General features: G+C 40.1%; 1 protein-coding gene across 2 annotated transcripts in view; it reads left to right on the top strand.

Moving 5' to 3' along the window:
• The window catches only part of Slk (STE20 like kinase), a 57,996-nt gene that overhangs the window by 28,826 nt on the left and 8,802 nt on the right, over nt 1–20,368 (top strand). The window contains exons 9-14 of one of the 2 annotated variants that reach the window (XM_052761993.1): nt 40–1,395; nt 3,120–3,250; nt 5,907–6,030; nt 10,926–11,105; nt 13,309–13,401; nt 19,830–19,959. In XM_052761993.1, the coding sequence (XP_052617953.1) occupies nt 40–1,395; nt 3,120–3,250; nt 5,907–6,030; nt 10,926–11,105; nt 13,309–13,401; nt 19,830–19,959 (2,014 nt within the window). The remainder of the gene's footprint in view (nt 1–39; nt 1,396–3,119; nt 3,251–5,906; nt 6,031–10,925; nt 11,106–13,308; nt 13,402–19,829; nt 19,960–20,368) is intronic. The other variant, XM_052761992.1, reaches the window with a different exon arrangement.

The following is a 20,368-nucleotide window of genomic DNA, read 5'->3' as shown; positions in this document are numbered from 1 at the left end:
TCATGTTTTAATACTAATGATGTATAAAATCTTTTTTAGCCAATACCTGCAAATAAACGTGCCTCCTCTGACCTCAGTATTGCCAGCTCTGAAGAAGATAAACTTTCTCAAAATGCTTGTATTTTGGAATCTGTATCAGAAAGAATAGAGAACAGTACTGCTGGGGATAAATTTAGCAACAAAGTTCTTAATGAAAAACCCATCACTAACGAATCTCCGAAGGCTATGAAAGGTGTTAATGAGCATACGGATGATTCTAACTTAGAAACCATGGCTGAACTCAATGACCGAACAGTAGGAATCTATGAGAATGGGAGACAGAAGAGACCTAAGCTGGAAGATCGAGCTGACACAGAAGACCAACCAACTGGGGCTGTTAATTCAGTCAGTGAAGGAAATGAGGGGAATATAGTAACTTTAGAAACGGACACTAACCATCTGAAACCAGAAGAAGACAGGAAGAAAGAAAACCAGGAGATACTTGAGAATAAACTTATCCAACCTGAAGAAATTAAAGATAGGCATATTCAAACAATGGACTCGGTGTCTCAAGAGACTGGAGAAACCGAGGCAGATTTTCAGGCAGTTGACAATGAAGTTGGGTTTACAAAAGAAGATGCCCAAGAGAAACTGGGAAAAGAGGACAAAACTCACCAAGTTGTAGTCAGTGAGGCAGGAACACATGAGGCACTAGATGCTGCGGAGAAGGCTCCTGAACACAGCAGCCAGGATGCACAGAGCGCTGATGGGAAGGAAGTAGTGGAAGGAACCTGGAAGTTAGAGAAGCTCACAGAGAGCCCTGAGGCTGGTGGTGCTGAGGAAGAACCTTCTGTTCAAGAAAGAGTTGAGAATGAAGAGCTAGGTCAACAGTCCCCAGCGTGTGACGGTGAGGGACCGTTAATCAGCACTTCAGAGACCACACAGGCAACCATTGAGGAGCCAGGGACAGATGAAGTGGAGCAGGTCAGTGAGGCCCATGGCATTGAGGAGACACAGAGACGTGCAGTGACTGGCGGTGCTGAGGAGCAGGCTCTAGGAAGTGAAGCTGAGGCTGCCGCCGCCACCACCACCGAGGGAGAGTTGGCGAGGGAGGAAACTGCACAGGGAGTGCCAGTTAAACCAGAGCCCCAAGCTCCTGCAGCCTCGCTGCCCAGCGAGCCTCGTCCTGTCCTAATACCCAGGATCAATATTAACTCGGAAAACACAGAGAGTAAAGGAGAAACGGGTGCTTTACCAAAAACTGAAACCATACCGCCACAGGAGCCTGAAAACGAAAAGGAAAATGACGCCGACTCAGGGACCGGGTCTACTGTGGAGAACAGCAGCAGTGACTTGAATTTGTCCATCTCTAGCTTCTTAAGCAAAACTAAAGACAGCGGGTCGATGTCTTTACAAGTAAGTGCGCCTGGGGCCCTATTTGCATTTTGCTTTGTCATTTTAGTAATTTCTAGTTCGTTGCTTTCTTAAAACACTATTAAATCTGTGTAATAATAACCCTATGAATTCTTTTGGGATCATAAGGCCTTCAAAAAGAACTGGAAAGAGATTCTGGAAATAATCTTTAAAGATTATTAAAGAATTTATTTAAAGAATATTATTTAAAGAATAATCAATAAAGATTATTTAAAGATTATTGTGCAGACTTGGGTATATAAACAGGACAGGGTAGTTTCTTGGTCTTATTTAATTTTCCTTGCACATATCTGAATGCAGGTTTAGCAAGTGTTACTGCTACCCCAAAGAACGAGAAACTGAAAGAATTGTCTCCTTTTAAAAAGCATTTTAAGGTGTGAATCATCCTTAGCCACTGTCACCTATAGATGTCCACCTTTGTTTCTCTATTCCTAGCCATTGGTACTGCCATGGTAAGCATCATGGGGAAAACAGGCCCCCAAATACCGCCTTGCACTTGGAGCCGTTAGAGCATAATTCTCAAGTCTTGTGTACTTAGGAGGCACATGGCAGTTATGTAGAAGCTTACAAGGCTCCTGTGGGTCAGTGTAAGATAGTATTTTTTTAAATTACATTTTATTTATTACTTTGAATGTTTGTGTGTGGGGACACGTGTGCCATAGCAAGCATTGGGAAGTTAGAGGGAGTCAGTTCCCTCCTTCCACCGTAAGTACTTCTGTGAGAACTAAGGGAATATTAATTGTAGATACCTTATTGTAGAAGCTGAAGAAATTTGTGAAGTTTGTAGGTTAAGAAAGGTATATTTATTTATTTATTTTATTTTATTTTTTTCAAGACAGGGTTTCTCTGTGTAGCTTTGCGCCTTTCCTGGAACTCACTCTGTAGTCCAGGCTGGCCTCGAACTCACAGAGGTCCACCTGGCTCTGCCTCCCGAGTGCTGGGATTAAAGGCGTGCGCCACCGCCGCCCGGCTATTTATTTTTTTAAAAGCACATCAGCGTTAAATTTTAGAGGGATGCTGAGGAGGCTGCCATAGTCCTGATTTGGAGGGGAACATGAGGACCCTGAGAGGTTGCTCACAGGTGCCAGGGGCAAACTTGAATTCTAACATATTTTTAATTTAGTGCCTTTTCTTCCAGTTTTCTCTGCTCCTTTTCTCTCTCTCCCCTCTGTTCCCTTCCCTTTCATCCTCCCCTTCTTCTTTCACACTTTCTGGTTCGTTCATTCCCTCCCTTCATTACTCTCCAGAGTCTTGCTGGGGAGCTCCCAACCTCGCGTCAAACTCCTGCGTGCTGGGCTCCCTTGACTTTCTGTACCCCCATTCCCTCCCCCAGTAAACCAAATAATTGTCTTTTTATTTAATATGTTTACCTACACCAGTGAAAGATGAAAAGTTTAATATGTAAAAAGTCATCCTATTTATTCATTTATATGGAATTTTTATTACTGCTATACCTATTATGTAGTGTCATAAAAGTTGTGTATGCACTGGCCAGAATGCATAATTTCATGTAAAGTTTTTTTTTTTATCTGTAAAGTTCAGTGTGAGTTCTCAGCTTAAGTATGATGTAATCATTGCACAGATGACTCCTACTGCTTTATGTGTGCAGTATTCATGGCTGTCTAGGCATTTTTATTTTTAAAGAAGAAAATATCTTCCACATACAGTATTTATACAAAACCTAACCTGAATGAAATCTCACTCAGGAGACAAGAAGACAGAAGAAAACATTGAAGAAAACACGCAAATTTATTGTTGATGGTGTAGAAGTGAGTGTAACAACGTCAAAGATAGTTACAGATAGTGACTCCAAAACTGAGGAATTGCGGTTTCTCAGGTGAGTAGAGGAACAATATATAATTGTTGCTAGAGTTTTTCTGCCTGGCCCACAGTCAGGGCAAATCTCTCTCACCCGCCAGTCCCAAGCCGCTCAAACCCGATCAAGTAAACACAGAGACTTATATTGGTTACAAACTGTATGGCCGTGGCAGGCTTCTTGCTAACTGTTCTTATAGCTTAAATTAATCCATTTCTATTAATCTATACCTTGCCACGTGGCTTGTGGCTTACCGGTACTTTACATCTTCCTTGTCCTGATGGCGGCTGGCAGTGTCTCTCCTCCCAGCTTCCTGTTCTCTCAGTTTTCCTCTCGGTTAGTCCCGCCTATACTTCCTGCCTGGCCACTGCCAATCAGTGATTTATTCATTGACCAATCAGCAACATATTTGACATACAGACCATCCCACAGCACCTCCCCTTTTCTTTTCTTAAAAAGGAAGGTTTTAACCTTTACACATCTCCAAAGTCAGCTTGGTATATTTGGGAATTTGGGCGTAGCTTCTCTTACTACTTCCTGCTGGAGGGGGGCGCTGTAGCTTATGGGGAAACAAAGAAAATTTTAGGATCATGGAGTAGTCCGTGAGGCTGTATCATCTGAGCCAGTTGCCTTGAAACGGTTCTGGATGTTGGATCATCTGGGCCATGGTGTCATCGGAGACCTTTCAGGGGGTCTTGGCTGGTCAAACCTGATGTATCTTACTCTGGAACAAATCCATAGCCTCTGGCTTTCTGTGGAAACAAAAGAGACTCTTTTCCAAAGCAACATATCCTTACATCCAAATTTTGAAGTCAAAGTATCTTTAAAATATACGTACTGGTTTAACTCAGCTTCCTTTACAATCAAACATCTCTCTGTAGTTAAGAATCCCAAAGACAACACAATCCAGACTCTCTGTGTAATAGTCATCTCTACGTGGCTTATTTTTTATATTAATTTTACTGTCTCTTTAAAGACTTTATTTTTTAAAACTATGTATTTGTTTCTATACTGTATATATCACCTTTTTTTTGTCTCTTTTAAGCCTACGTATATTTTACACACATTTTAAACTATTACATCTGAATCTGTCTTATTGTGAATCTGTTGCTTTAAGCTGCAGTAGCTGTGGCTGCTGGCTCTGCCCACCTCAGCTTCCCAACATGGCGGCGGCGGTACTGTAGTTTTCCGCCAGCTCTGGGAGCTATCGTGGGTCTATGATTTTATCCAAGCAGCATGTAGCCCAGAAACCTTTTTTTTTGTTTTGTACTAGCAAAGGCTAAATCCACAATGCAGCTTAATGTGCCACTTGCAGAGGCCTCATTCCCGCCATATGGTGGCAGGTCGAGCGCACACGCTAGGAACCCGCCAGTAGCTCAAACCGGCAGCTGCCGCTCATTTGAGACAGACAATTAGGAAGCTGTTTTTAGCTCCGTTTTAGAATCTTTTTTCTCAGGTTTTAGGTGGAAACTCTTGCCACCACGTTGGACGCCATTTGTTGCTAGAGTTTTTCTGCCTGGCCCACAGTCAGGGCAAATCTCTCTCACCCGCCAGTCCCACAACCACTCAAACCCTATCAAGTAAACACAGAGACTTATATTGGTTACAAACTGTATGGCCGTGGCAGGCTTCTTGCTAACTGTTCTTACAGCTTAAATTAATCCATTTCTATTAATCTATACCTTGCCACGTGGCTTGTGGCTTACCGGTACTTTACATCTTCCTTGTCCTGATGGCGGCTGGCAGTGTCTCTCCTCCCAGCTTCCTGTTCTCTCAATTTTCCTCTCTGTTAGTCCCGCCTATACTTCCTGCCTGGCCACTGCCAATCAGTGATTTATTCATTGACCAATCAGCAACATATTTGACATACAGACCATCCCACAGCATATAATGAGTATATATAACAATATATAATACAGCATGAGTTTAAACCTCTTTTCTGTTTCTGAAAACTATGTAGAATAGAGAAACAACAGTAAATTCTTGGTTAATTTTGGATTATTTGAAAAATTATTTTTAAAGCTTAAAATCTTACAGTTAAAGCTTTTATTTAAAAGAATAGGTGGGATACCTTGCTCAGCCTTGATTGAGAGGGGAGGGGCTTGGTCCTGTCTCAACTTGATAGGCCAGGCTTTGTTGACTTCTCATGGGAGGCCTTACTCTCTCTGAGGAGTGGATGAGGAGTATAGTGTGGGGGAGCAGGAGGAGGGGAGGGGGGGGGAACTGTGATTGGTATGTAAAAAAAAAAAAAAAGGATTACTGTAGATGGAAGTTTTCCTGTGTCCCACAGCCTCTCGGTCCCAAATAAACACTCAGAGACTTAATATTTTAATTACAGACTCTTTGGTCTATGGCTCAGGCTTATTGCTAGCTAGCTATTGCATCTTAAATTAACCCATTTCTATTTATCTATATTTTGCCTCGTGGCCATGACATTCCCAGTCTGCTGACATCTTGCTCCTTGGGCTGCTGGATGGCGTCTGCCCTGACTCCACCTTTCTTCTCCCTGTCTCTCTACTTGGATGTCCTACCTGACTCTTATCCTGCCTTATCATAGGCCAAAGCAGCTTTATTTATTAACCAATAGTAGCAACACATATTCACTGCATACAGAAAGACTGTCCCAGAGCATATTACTTCAAAGTATAATTTGCTTCTTTCTGTTCTACTTTGTCAGGCGTCAGGAACTTCGAGAGCTGAGATTTCTTCAAAAAGAAGAACAGAGGGCCCAGCAACAGCTCAATGGCAAACTGCAGCAGCAGCGAGAGCAGATTTTTAGGCGCTTTGAGCAAGAAATGATGGTGAAGTCTTCGATTTTGTGTTACTTTGTTAATAAATGAAATCTAGTGTTTTAAAAACAGTCTTAGAGTAGGCTATAGAATTTGCTCTCTGATGTTGAGATTTTTTTTCCTGGTTTTGTGGTGTATTACTCTAGCCTCTGTTTCTGAGGTGTTTTGGATGCTTCTTAAAAAACAAAAACTTCGCCGGGTGGTGGTGGCGCACGCCTTTAATCCCAGCACTCGGGAGGCAGAGCCAGGCGGATCTCTGTGAGTTCGAGGCCAGTCTGGGCTACCAAGTGAGTTCCAGGAGAGGCGCAAAGCTACACAGAGAAACCCTGTCTCGAAAAACCAAAAAAAAAAAAAAAAAAAAAAACAAAAACTTCTTGAAAGGGATCTCCAGTCCCTGTCTTATTACCGGTTTTATAGTGTACCAAGTTTCATTTGAAATCTGTCATAGGCTGGTAGATTGTTTACCAAGTTTTTAGATATGTCTGTTACTGAATGCTGCTTCAGTGTTCCAGTTTTGTCTTTCAGTTTACAATATTAAGGGTTTTTTTTTTAATATTTTGAAATTAAAATATTATATAATTTTCCTTTTTCCCTTTCCTTCCTCCAAGTCCTCCCATGCACTCTTCTCTTCCTTTAAATTCATGGTCTCAGACTTTTTTCTTTAATTGCTGATTTGCATGTATATTCCTAAATATATAAATGCAGCATATTCTGTTCGTATAATGTTGCTTCTATGTATATGATTTCAGGTCTGACCACTTGGTATCACATAACCAATTGGAGGGCTTATTCCTGGGGAAGACTATTTTCCTACTCTCAGCATTCCTTAGTTTCCTGTAGTTCTTTGTCTAGGCTTGGAGCCCCATGAGATTCCCTCTTCCATGTTAGCATTTTCTATTGATGTTGTGGTCCTTCAGGAATTGTTTTGGCAACTATATGGTTGAGACTTTGTGGGTGTAGTTTTTCCAACATTTGTAGGAGACTCAGTCTTGCAGCAGATGTCCTGGTCCTCTGGCTCTTACCATCTTTCCGCCCCCCTCTTCCACAATGTTTCCGGAGCCTTAGGTGCAGCAGTTGTGTTGTAGATGACTCACTTGGGGCTGGGCACCACAGGATCACTTGTTCTCTGCATTGTAATTAGTGTCGTTTTTCTGTAATGGTCTCCATCTGTTGCAAAGAGATTTTTGTTTGTTTGTTGTTGTTGAGGGGTGAGAGCTACAGTTATCTGTAGGTATAAAGGTAAGTATTTAGAATGCAACCAGGAATTAATGCTGGGTTTGTAAAGTGGTGGTTGTAGTTCCTCTCCAAGTTCCATGACCATAGGTAGGTTGTCTAAGTTTCTAGTACCAGGCCTGATTTCTCTCTTGTTGAGTGAGTCTTAAGTCCAATTACAGAGTTGTTGTTTACCACCAAAATATGAGTGCTACTATGGTTATTATGCCATGCTGGTTCTTCATAGGTGTCATAGCTGGGTAGGACGAGGAGTAAGCTTGCTTGGAACCTTCTGGTACCATGAAAGCTAGTCCCTTGGGCAGAGGCTTTCAGGTTAGATCCAGCTTGGATTTTCTGGGTCTTGTGTATGAAGTGCATGGTGTCTTCAACAACAGGAACTTACCTTCAGCCTCTGGGAGGCAACCAAGGCAACAGCAATAACTTGCAGTGTGTGGGAGTCTCTTGAACTCCCCTGACCAACAGCTCATAAGGGGGCTTTTCATGCCTGGTATTGGGGTTTTTGCTAGATTGTCTGTGGCTTTTGGGGGGACCATTGTCAGCCCAGGTGGGAAAATTTCATTTAAACTATGTATGCATATGTATACACATAGACTTAGATGTATTATATGTGTAATTTTAGATAAATAGGTAATAATGATTTCTTGTGACTTTTTCAGACATCCTTACTGTTATGTCTTATCTTCCCTCTGCTGTTTTGACCTTCCTACCACCTCCCAACCCTCCCCCAGCCTCATTTTTCCCATTTTCCCTTCTAACTACCCTGCTGCTCTCCTCTCTATTGCACCTTTCCTTCTCCCATGGTCCCTTGCTACTTTCCTGGCTTCTGGATTACTCTAGATTATACACTCAGATCTGAAGATTTGAAGTTAAGAGCCACGATGAAAGAAAACATGGATTTGCTTTCTGCAACGACTGGGTTAACTCACTCAATATAATCTTTTCTATTTCCATCCATTTGCTTGCAAATTCCGTGATTTCACTTTTCTTTATAGCTGCATAGTATTCTATAGTGTGGATGGACCACATAGTGTTCTGTAGTGTGGATGGACCACATAGTGTTCTGTAGTGTGGATGGACCACATAGTGTTCTGTAGTGTGGATGGACCACATAGTGTTCTATAGTGTGGATGTAGTGTACATGGACCACATAGTGTTCTGTAGTGTGGATGGACCACGTAGTGTTCTGTAGTGTAGATGGACCACATAGTGTTCTGTAGTGTAGATGGACCACATAGTGTTCTGTAGTGTGGATGGACCACGTAGTGTTCTGTAGTGTGGATGGACCACATAGTGTTCTGTAGTGTGGATGGACCACATAGTATTCTGTAGTGTGTATGGACCACATAGTGTTCTGTAGTGTGGATGGACCACATAGTGTTCTGTAGTGTGGATGGACCACGTAGTGTTCTGTAGTGTGGATGGACCACATAGTATTCTGTAGTGTGTATGGACCACATTTTCACTATCCAGTTGTCAGTTGAAGGACATTGAGGATGGCTCCATTTCCCAGTTGTGAGTAGAGCAGCAATGAATGTGGCAGAGCAAGTGTCTGTGGGTAGGTCTGTCAAGTAGGTGGCAAGTATCTGTCAAGTCCTTTGGGCATATGCCAAGGAGTGGGGTAACTGAGTCCTGTGGAGATTTAGTGTAGCCTTTTGAGGATGCTCCACACTAATTTCCATAGTAGCTGCAGTAGTTTGCAATCCCACCCACAGTGAGTGAGGGTTTCTTTTTCCTCCAAATTTCTTCCAGCATTTATTGTCAGTTATTCCATTGGTCTTTTCTGTTCCGATTGGGGTACGATGAAATCTCAAGGTTGTTTTAAATTGCATTCTCTAATTGCTAGGGTTGATGAATATTTATTGAAATATTTCGGCTACTTTTTTTTTCTTCTTTTGAGAACTCTGTTTGGTCTTAGGCCCATATGTGAATGGGTTGTTTATTATCTTGACTCTTTGTTTTTTGAGTTCTTTATGGATCCTGTATATTAATCCTCTGTCAGAATTAGAGCTGGCAAGGATTCCCTCCCATTCTGTGGGCTTCCTCTTCAGCTGATTGATTGTCTCTTTAGCTGTTCAGAGGCTTTTTAGTTTTATGAAGTCCCACTTACAATTGTTGGTTTTAATTCGTGGGCAAATGGGGTCCTACACAGAAGGTCCTTTCTTACACTTTTATCTTGGAGAACACTGCCTAGGTTTTCTAGGTTCTGAAGTTTTTTTTTTTTTTTTTTTTTTTTTTTTAAGATTTATTTTATTTATTATGTATAAAGTATTCTGCCTGCATGTATGCCTGCAGGCCAGAAGAGGGCACCAGATCTCATTACAGATGGTTGTGAGCCACCATGTGGTTGCTGGGAATTGAACTCAGGACCTCTGGAAGAGCAGTAGGTGCTCTTAACCACTGAGCCATCTCTCCAGCCCTAGGTTCTGAAGTTTTAAGGCAATCTAAAGCAGTTGTTTTCAAGCCTGGCTGAGTTTTAGAACTTGTCGGCGACTTTTCACGATTCACTCTTTTCACTGGCTCTTACGTGAGCCTCCATGTCTACGTCACTGCTGTTGTAGAAAACAGTGCTGCGGTACTTGTTGCTGAGGCCTTCAGTTTTCACTGTGTCCACAGTTGGTAAGGGAATTTAGGAATGTGGTACAAAATTTCAGTTGAACATCTAGCTTAAAGTTTGTAGCTGGGCAGTGGTGGTGCACGCCTTTAATCCCAGCACTCGAGAAGCAGAGGCAGGTGGATCCCTCTGAGTTCGGGGCCAGCTGGGTCTATAGATTGAGTTCCTGGACAGGCTCCAAAAAAGCTACACAGAGAAACCCTGTCTTGAAAACACAAAAAACAAACAAACAAACAAAAAGTATGTTAGAAAAGATAATTTAAAATAATATTGAAGTTTAAATTATAATCCTTTGCAGTTTTGTAATGTGTTGAGAACTGTTGTGTGGCATTGCTGGTTTTATGTTCGGTCACCACAGCATGTTCCCAAGAAAATAATGAGAGATGTTCTCACTGAGTGCTTTTGCAGTCCTTTTATTCTGTTTTCCAGAATTTTAGAAATTGTGTTTTTTCTGTCCATAGATTTTTTTTTTCTGAAATGTTTTCCTTTTCAGTTTCTCTTGTTTTTGAGGGTTTGTTGTTGTTTTGAGACAGTGCCTCACTCTATAGTGTTACATTCCTGCCCCTCAGGTGCTAGAATTATAGGCATGCACTACTATGCCTGGCTTCACCTTACTTCTTTCTTTCCTTCCTTGCATACTTTATAATACGTATTTCTGTATTCAAAATTGCATAGTTGTGGGACATTTACCCACCACCCCCACCATTCCCCAGAGTTTTCTTGAGTGAGAGTAGTAGGAAATATTAGATAAAAGGATTTAGAGTGTGGAGATAAACAGATAGAAAATGCAGGATAGCCTCAAGAGGGCCTGGAACCTATTCCAACAAGCCCTGTCTCTGCCCTAGGGTATTGATAGAAATGCCTAGGGGTGGAGCAAAAGACCTTCTCCCAGCACAGCCAAGTGTAGGCCATCTCAGACATCTGCACTCAGGACCATGGTCCAATCATCCCCTCTATGCAGACTTGCTGGGTAAAGCCACTAGGAACCTGAAAACGGGCTCCCACACATAGTTGCTTGAATATTTGATGAATTAGTATGGTAACAGACTGCATTGTTTTACAGAGTAAGAAGCGACAATATGACCAAGAAATTGAGAATCTAGAGAAGCAGCAGAAACAGACAATTGAACGACTAGAACAAGAGCACACGAACCGCTTGCGAGATGAAGCCAAAAGAATCAAAGGCGAGCAAGAGAAGGAGCTGTCCAAGTTCCAGAACATGCTCAAAAACCGCAAGAAGGAGGTAATGCTGCTACAGTTGTGAGTTATCACAGCTGTTCTTTAAAATGCAAATTGAAGAGTATCTAAGGAGTTAGGAATAATAGCTGGTAACTGAATAGCATTCATTCATTCATTCCTTTGTTCTTTATTTCAGACAGTGATAGGCTGGCAGTTAGTGAGGTCAGACATTATCCTCGTTTTACTGCCAAGAAAACAGGAATAAAGGGGTGTCAGTGACCTGTCTCCCTTAACTTTGAGCCAAATCTTCAAATAAAGTCCAAACTGTTTTATTCTGCCATTCTCTCTTATTAATGGAATATTTAGGGCTTTATTTAGAAATGCTTTTTCAAGAGAATTTAACCTCATTGGTATTTACTGGTAGTAACAAGAATTATCATTTACAAAGTACTTGATGTTTGAATTTTATCTCCATTAGGTTTATTGATTTTCTTGGACATTTTGCCAAGCAGAAACTGAATAGCTTGATACTCAAAATAGCACAAGACATGTGATTATAAAAAGGTTTTGGTTTTTCTGAGTTGCTTCCATGTTGTTATAGAGCTGATTGTCATCAGCTTGTAAAGAGGCTTCCCATGTACTGTCCTTTTGTCCCTAGATTAAAATAAAATACATCCAAGCAATTTTCAGTGATAAGTTGATGGCTTGTTCTACATCTTCAGTGCAGGAGAAGGATTTACATTCTTAGGCTATGAATAAATAACCCCAGGGAAAATAATTATGATCAGTTCTATTAGGATTGGAAGAAAATATCTCAACCAAAGTAGGAACTGTATTTTCACTTTTGTTACACGTCTCAGTTACCAAGATTTTAGCATTTGACTCTAGCATTTAATTAGGAAGAAAACTGAACATGGTATTATTGAATCTTAAGGATGTGTTCGAGGAGGACTGGGCAGTGACAGCAAACACTTGATGCCTTCCTTAGGTCGCCTACTGGTGTGTGGCCTCATTCTCTGTAGCCACCGTTTCTACAAAGTGGTTTTGTTGTTGTTGTGTCTTATGTAGAGTTGCTTCATATACCGTGATAAAGATCTTCGTTAATCTTTAAAAAAATCTGGGTCATTTGTTGAGAGGCTAATCTTTGTATCAGATTAAATTAAAAGATTTAATTCCAGATGAATAAGTCTGTAGTTACTGTTTTGAATTTGGAGAGTTTTAACTAGTTATATTTGAGATCATGATGTGTTTATATTAAATAATCTTACTGTGTATTTTTTCCTCATTGCTAAACTTCTTGCATTTGGGGAGTCTCTTGCTTTTACTGGTGATTTGGTTTCTTGAGGAATTACTGATGGGAACTTTAAGGACACTGTTAAATCAAAATCAGTCTCTTTCTTGGGTGCCAGTGACATGTGGTGACTTGGAATCTGGGCTCTTTTGGTGCTTTTACTTGTAAACACATGCTTGTTTTTCAGATCTGGATTATAGATCTTTTGGTGGGTGAAAGTCACATTTAGGGTTTTGGTAAAAAAGAAAGAATTTAAAGATATACTTCATTTAAAAACATACTTTGGTGTAAGAAATCATAGTTTACTAAATTTGAAGAGTGTTTACATTACTGATTTTAAAGTTGACCAGTTTGACTTCAGTTTTCACCAAAGAGAATATATCCAATCCTTCAGAAAGTCATCAGCTGTATTCATTTTTGTCACACCATGTAAAAATGGCATGTTTTATGGAAAAAGTGTAGTCCAAGTATTTTTCCCTTGTCCATTTGAAGTCCCGCTTCTCTTCTTCCCTTCCTGCCCTGGTGTCATGGAGCGGCTCAGCTAGAGCTGTTTCTTTGTGTTGTCAGATCCGTTGTCAAGTTTCCACTTTATAAATGGAATTACTTTTCATGTGTTAGCGGACAGACAGTGTTGCTAGGTCTGTAATTTCTTTGTAATTTTTGATCTCTCAAGAAGGCAGTTGAATCTGTCACTTTTACCTCAGCCCTAGTGCTCTGAGACTCCTTCACTGATTGGTACGTGGGGATGATCAAGCAATGAGTGGACCTTTGCATGCCGGGTCGTCCTCTCTGCACTGAGATTAAGCATGTTCTATCTTTTTCTTTTCCACCAGCTAACGCTTATGCTAATGCATGTTGAAAGCAATCTTTTAACAACTGTAATTTTGACTTGTAGCTTTCTGCTCACATATATATGCATATGCTTTCCATGGAGACAGTATTACTTCCCCACCCCCTGCATGCTTATACACTGTAGGTTATAAATGAAGTGGAGCAAGCACCTAAAGAGCTGAGAAAAGAGCTCATGAAACGCACGAAAGAGGAGCTTGCACAAAGCCAGCACGCTCAGGTAACGGCAGCAGCTTAGTGCTACTAAAAACAGAAAGCAGCCTTTTCTCTTGGCTCAGGAAACCATGGTTGAAAGAGGCGATTTTAACTGTAATTATTATTCAACGTTGAACTTTTCCCCATCTATAGATACCCAGGATCTTTTTTTTTTTAAATAATGCTGAATTTATACTTGGTGACATTTAAATTGCTAATATGAAAATAATTGAAATGTTTAGAAAGTTGATTCCAGATAAAAGAAACAAATATGTTAATGTAATGGCTACTGTTACCTGATTTTATCATGATGGAAGCCTATGTTTTTAAGAAGTGGTGCCAGTGCTTGGTAGACAACCTTTAGGGCAGAGTTGGGGGTGGATATGTAAGTCTCTGCTTAGAAAAAGAATGCCTATTAGGAAACCATTTAGAATAAAAATGGTAAATTTTATCATTAAATGGTAGGTCATACATTTAATTACTTTTAAGATCAACAACATAGTCAACTTTAAAGACAAATTTTTAGTATATCATTTCCTTTTGATTTAGAATCCAACAGCTAAATGGGCAGAATAATGTTACGAGATGAATGAATTAACTAGATAAATGAAATTTTAACAGAATTTTCCAGTTACCCACAATGTATTATCCTTTTAATGTGGTTTTATGTAATAACAACAAAAAAAGTGATTCCTAAACTTTTAGACTTTACAGGACCCTAAAAAGAAGCACAGAAGTAACAAAAAATCTATTAGGGACCATGGCATATACCACCATTGAAGTGTGTGTGTGTACGCGCGGGGTGTGTGTGTGTGTGTGTGTGTGTGTGTGTGTGTGCGCGCGCGCGCGTGTTTCAGAGCTGATAACATTTTTATATTATAAAAAAGAAGGAAGCTGTGCTCTTAGAATTTATAATTTTTTTTTTTTTTTTTTTTTTTTTTTTTTTTTTTTTTTTTTTGGTTTTTCGAGACAGGGTTTCTCTGTGTAGCTTTGCGCCTTTCCTGGAACTCACTTGGTAGTCCAGGCTGGCCTCGAACTCACAGAGATCCGCCTGGCTCTGCCTCCCGAGTGCTGGGATTAAAGGCGTGCGCCACCACCGCCCGGCAGAATTTATAATTTTTAATAAAGGCAGTTGAGTTGAATAAAATTAGTATTTTTCTTGCCATAAGGCTCTGAGACATTTTGTCTTGTCCTGTGGGGATGTCTAGTTGAAGGATATGGTGACAGACATAGCATTTGCTGTGTGCCTAGCACTTATTCTGATGCTCCACGTATCTGAGCTCAGTCTCATAACGAGCATCATCCTGTCTTAGCAGTGAGGGAGCAAGCACAGAAAGGGAAATGACTCACCCAGTGATTCTGGTAAAACCAGGATTCTCCCCCCGAAAACTTGAGCTGCACGTGCATGGATTGCCAGCCAGCACACCATGCTGCCCTCTTGTCAAGGCTGCCCCCTCGGCCTGGTCTGGATGGCTCCTCATCTGGCTAGCGTTTATTGTGAACAAGTGAAAGAGAGACCTTGCCAACTACACATTTACTTTTGGTTAGTTTAGATTTCAAACGAAGTAATAAATAATAGCAATATAATTTTGCCTTAAAAGGACTGTAATGGATGTTTTTTAGTTCCTAAAGTATACCAAACTTAAGAGTTGAGAATAAGAATTTATTGTTAAATGAATTGAGTGATCTTGTACTCTAATTTTAGTTTATTTTTTTTTTTTGAAAAATGACTTTCCATGTAATTTGGGGGGTTGGCTTTTGTTTTCCCATGAAAGAAATAATGGTAAATTCTTCCTGTAAATTTAGTGGAGTTTAGAATGTAGCACTTCAAAAGTCTTTATACCTTTGATAAGTTTACTAAAATTTGGTAATTTTACAGTCTGTTTAGACTGTTTCCAGAGTTAAGTCATAGCTGTGTAGCCATGGAGCTGGTACATACTTGACACCTAGTCCCCAGGCTTTCAGATTGTTCCTAGGAGCCCTAATTCAAGGCAAGGGTTGTGGGGCTGAGGGTCTTGCTTCTGTGTGGAAAAGAGGGCGTTTTCTGTTCCTCCTTGTTCCACCCTTCCCCTCCCCTTTTTTTCTTCCCTCTCTTCTTCTCTCCTTCCCTTCCTTTGTTTCTTTCATATTCATTTATCTGTGTTTTGTTGGAGGGCAACATTTTTTGAGAGTCCTTTCTTCTTTCCACATGTGGGGCTTCAGCAGGTGCTGTACCCACTCAGGTCACCTTGCAGGCCTAAAAGCATCACTTTTCACCTGATTTATAAGCAGATCTATATATCTATCTGTCTATCTATCTATCTGTCTATCTATCTATCTATCTATCTATCTATCTATCTATCTATCTATCTATCTATCTATCTATCTATCTGGATGGACTTTTAAAAAGGAGTTCCACTGATTTAGAAATAAGTAACACATTGGAGTTTGGAAACCACTGACCTAGTTCTCACCTTTTATTGTGTAGATGGGAGATAAGCCCCTCTGTTAATTGATTTGACCTAGTCCTGAAGGTCAACATTTGTGCAATTATTCTTTCCATTTACACAAGTCATCCAGATGTCTGTTTTCTCACCTGGGAGGTGCATTGTATTCTGATCCGCAGGGTGTTGCTCAGGTCATGATTCAGTCTTTTCAGTTGTCAGCTTGTGCAGTGTTCAACGCCCAAATGCAGGACGTAAGTCCGCGTGCTGTGGGAGGTGCCTTCTGTTTTACTTGTGCTTTCTTTGACTCACATGTGCCTTTCATTATTAACTTCATTGGCTGAAATGTAGACTTTGGAGAGCTGATGCCAGTAATAACAGTAACAATAATCTGGCACAAACTTAGCATTAACAGTGTTCTTCAGAGTTTTCATATCTGGTTCTCACTGGCACCATCCCCATGTAGGGATGGAGTATATCCTTTCTCCAGATGTGGTACATGGGCACAGAAGACTAGTGATCTACTACAGACCAGTGGTCTCTATGGCATCAGCAGGAGAGCTGGAAGCAGAACACTTGCAGTGGAGGGCTCTATTTTTCTGCCTCTTCACCATGCATTCTAACTTGAAATTTTCATGATTTTTAAGAAAAGTAAAATATCTTCCTGGTAGAGTTTTGTAAACTTTGCACATGTGAGAAATTGAATGCTTTGATTAGATTTTTATCTTTGTGTGAAGTGACATTTTGATTTCGTACAATTTAGATGTCTTGATTATGGATATGGTCAGAAAAGCCATGGTAAAAGGAGTGATTTAATTTCCATTTAATTTGTCTCCATTTATTCAAATTGTCAATAATAAATATCGAAGTGTTGTTATTTTTACTGTAGTTTGAAATTATGTCTGGAATTCCAAACTGTATTCTTTCTCATAGTTCCCATAGGAAAGGCTAGCCAATATAACATGGTAATTTTTGTTTGTGATGTTTAGTATATACTGCTGGAGTAGATAGAATACAGCTTGATTTCAGCCATTTCTGTTTCCCTCATTTCCAAATTAGATTAAAAAAAGCAATTGGCAGATACTTTTTTTAAACATGAAATTATGATTTATAATCTCTTTTCTGATCATTACCATTTTTGAGTAAATCTGTTGAGTAAGTGATCAAATTTCATACAAATAGTCCAACTCATCATAACCTTTTCTGACAGTTGTCAGGACGCAAAGCTGTAGTTTTAGTACTTACAGTTAGTTAACTGATGAATTTCTTATAATTACTTATCAGAACTTGAACTTGTACTTTTAATGGTCACTGACTTCATAGTGTATGAGGCCATTTTTAGAAACGATATTTGGCTTTCTTAGTTTGGGTTCTTTTGTTGTTGTTTTTTGTGACTTCTACTGATAAGCTCATAGATATTTTTAAAGGCAGAATGTAATCCATGCAGACTTTTTAGAATGTGAAATTTCTCTTAGTTTCAATTCCTAAGAGCAATTTCTAGTTACAAATTCCACTGTGAATGTATTGTATTTGGCTTTTGAAATTGAGAAATTTAGTGAATGGGCAATAATATTAAAATTACATTCATTTGAAGAAAAGAAGTGTATTATTTGTGTATAAGGGTCTTTTTCAGGTAATTTTTAACTTTAATGTAAACTACTTGTGTGGTGCCCTCCATCTAGATTGCCATTTACACCCTGCCTGCCTGTTCAGCTGTGAGGCGTCCTGGCTCCGTGCCAGCTCCTGTCAGGAAGCACTCCCACACTGCTCTAGCACTGCCTGCCTTGACTCTGACTTGTTCATCCTCGGTTTGTCCTCTGGGCTGTTTTCATTGTTTTTAGTTGCACTGTACCTAGCCGTGCCTGGCATGTACTGAGTCGGCCTGTACCTAGCAGTGCCCAGCATGTCCTGAGTCGGCCTGTACCTAGCCGTGCCCGGCATGTCCTGAGTCGGCCTGTACCTAGCCGTGCCCGGCATGTCCTGAGTCGGCCTGTACCTAGCAGTGCCCGGCATGTACTGAGTACCTCAAGACACCTCGTGTAATCCAGATCTTAAGGACAGTGACATACACACAGATGGCACAGACAGAAATCACATGTACTTAGTGGCATAGCTTTTATTTACCTTTTTGTTTCACATATTTATTGGCTTGAGTTTATACTTTGATATTTGACTTCTGAGTCTAAATATAAAGTCTATATATGCTAGTTAAACTGTTCGAGCAGATATTTAAAAAAATCTAAGCTGCCACCCAATGATAAAATTGTTGACCCAGAGAAATTCCTCACTGCATCTCCAGGTTAAACATTCATTGAACAAGTTTACATGTAGACGCTTTGTATCAGAAGTTAAAAGGAATAATATTCTTATTACAAATATTTGTCGTAGGAAAAAGAGGAATGGAAGTCGCTTTTTTATTTGTTGTAACTGCTTAAGAGGTGGCGTGCAGATTTTGCATCTCTTGAACAAAACATAAAAGGCTTTATTTATTCTAGATGACTAAATAAATAGAAGGGGTTGTTTTGGTTTTTGTTTTGTTTTTTGTTTTTTTGAGACAGGGTTTCTCTGTGTAGCCCTGGCTGTCCTGGAACTCACTCTGTAGACCAGGCTGTCTCTAAACTTAAAGAGATCTGCCTGCCTCTGCCTCCTGAGTGCTGGGACTAAAGGTGCATGCCACCACTTCATGACACTAGTTGTATTTTATAGAGACATTTCACTAGTCTGTCTTTCTGCTACTGTGTATTTGGATTTATAGTAAAACATACATGAATATGCAGATGAAATGGTGGTACCATTTGCAACTCCACATTACTCCCTCACAACAGCCTGAAGGACCAACTCCAGAGGCACTGCCATAGGCCAACTCTTGGAGGAGATTTGCCAGACTGTGTGCATTAAGGACCAGGCTGGTAGTGATCCAGATCTTGTCTGACTCTGTCCAAGTCCCAAAGAACAGTTCTGAAATAGAGCTGGGACTTGATTATTTCCTAGATGCAGAAGAGAAAAGGACTCTTTCTAGATAAGTATTGTTTCAGCCCTAAAATATAAACCTCCGTTTTTTTATTTGTGTATCCTTTGAACTAAACACTATCTTCTGTTACTGCCAAAAGGGGATAGAGCTCCAGACTTGCTTTTTTTTTTTTTTTTTTTTAGGTTTTTCGAGACAGGGTTTCTCTGTGCAGCTTTGCGCCTTTCCTGGATCTCGCTCTGTAGACCAGGCTGGCCTCGAACTCACAAAGATCCTCCTGCCTCTGCCTCCCAAGTGCTGGGATTAAAGGCGTGCGCCACCACCGCCCGGCCAGACTTGCCTTTTTTAAAGCACACATTTGGCAAATGTTAGGCGTCCAACAAATATTTATTAAGTAAGTTAGAGAGTCTCAAATGTGTCTTCAAACTGTTGTTCTTTTAGGCACAGGTTGTAGAGGAAAAGCACTGTCCTCCACTGTTAGTTCAGGCGAGGTCCTTCTACTTCAGTCTGTTTCCTAGAAAAATAGTGTTAAACTGTTCCCCTCTCTCTCTCTCTCTAGTTGCCTCTAGCCTTAAAAGGAATTTCTTATTTACTTTTGTTCTAGTTAAACCATAGTGGAGCAGACATTCTGCTTCAGAAGTTGTAATTTTGTTATTTTCCCAAAACTGTAAATGAAATAGAACATTTTAATTATGAATGGATATATACTTATGTGTATCATTCTTAATAGTGAATTTAGAATGTTGTACATTCTAATACTTTTCTAGATTTGAGTTGAGTGACCAATACATTTGTGCTGTATCTGTACAATATAATTTTAGTGATTTTTTAAAAAATTCCACCAGCTTTGTAAGCCTCACTTAGAAATCTTCTTAAGTACCAGGGATGCAGTTCAGTGCTAGAGTACTTGCCTTCCATGCACAAGACCTTGGGTCAGTCTCCATCACTTTCCCCTACAGAGAGGAAGAAAGAACTTCACTAACCACTAATACATAGGCACTAGATAACTGAATGTTCAATTCAGTAGATATGTATTAACAGATGGTTAACTGTGTCTATTAGGAACAAGAATTTGTTCAGAAGCAACAACAAGAATTAGATGGCTCTCTGAAAAAGATCATCCAACAACAGAAGGCAGAGTTGGCCAATATCGAGAGAGAGTGCTTGAATAACAAGCAGCAGCTCATGAGAGGTATGTGAGAGGCCACAGTGTGTGCTCACACAACAAAAAATACCACAAATACCTCAGAAACATTGCCTTGAGGTGTTCATTGCGGAGTACTGAGTGCTTTTTGCTAGGGTGGCAAGGGGAAAGATAAAGTTTGAATAAAAGCTTCTCTTTTTTAAAATTGAGAAATACTGTGAGATACAGTAGAAGTGTTTCTAAAAGTATACTTAAAACATGGACTAGGGATGTAGCTCAGTGGTAGAATATGTACTTAGTGTGTACATGGTACCCTGCATTTAAGGGCCTGGTTCAACTCTCAACACTTCAAAAATAACCCCCCCCCAAAAAAACCCCCAAATAACCCAACTTAAGACATATTTTATCTATCTGAATAATTTTATATACTCATTATGCCTTATAATTACCAATGTAA

The sequence above is a fragment of the Peromyscus californicus genome, unplaced genomic scaffold (genome assembly GCF_007827085.1).
Source record: "Peromyscus californicus insignis strain IS unplaced genomic scaffold, ASM782708v3 Scaffold_4__1_contigs__length_199733344, whole genome shotgun sequence".
Taxonomy (NCBI): domain Eukaryota; kingdom Metazoa; phylum Chordata; class Mammalia; order Rodentia; family Cricetidae; genus Peromyscus; species Peromyscus californicus.
The sequence above is the reverse complement of the archived record's forward strand: the minus strand, read 5'-3'. Positions and strand labels throughout refer to the sequence as shown.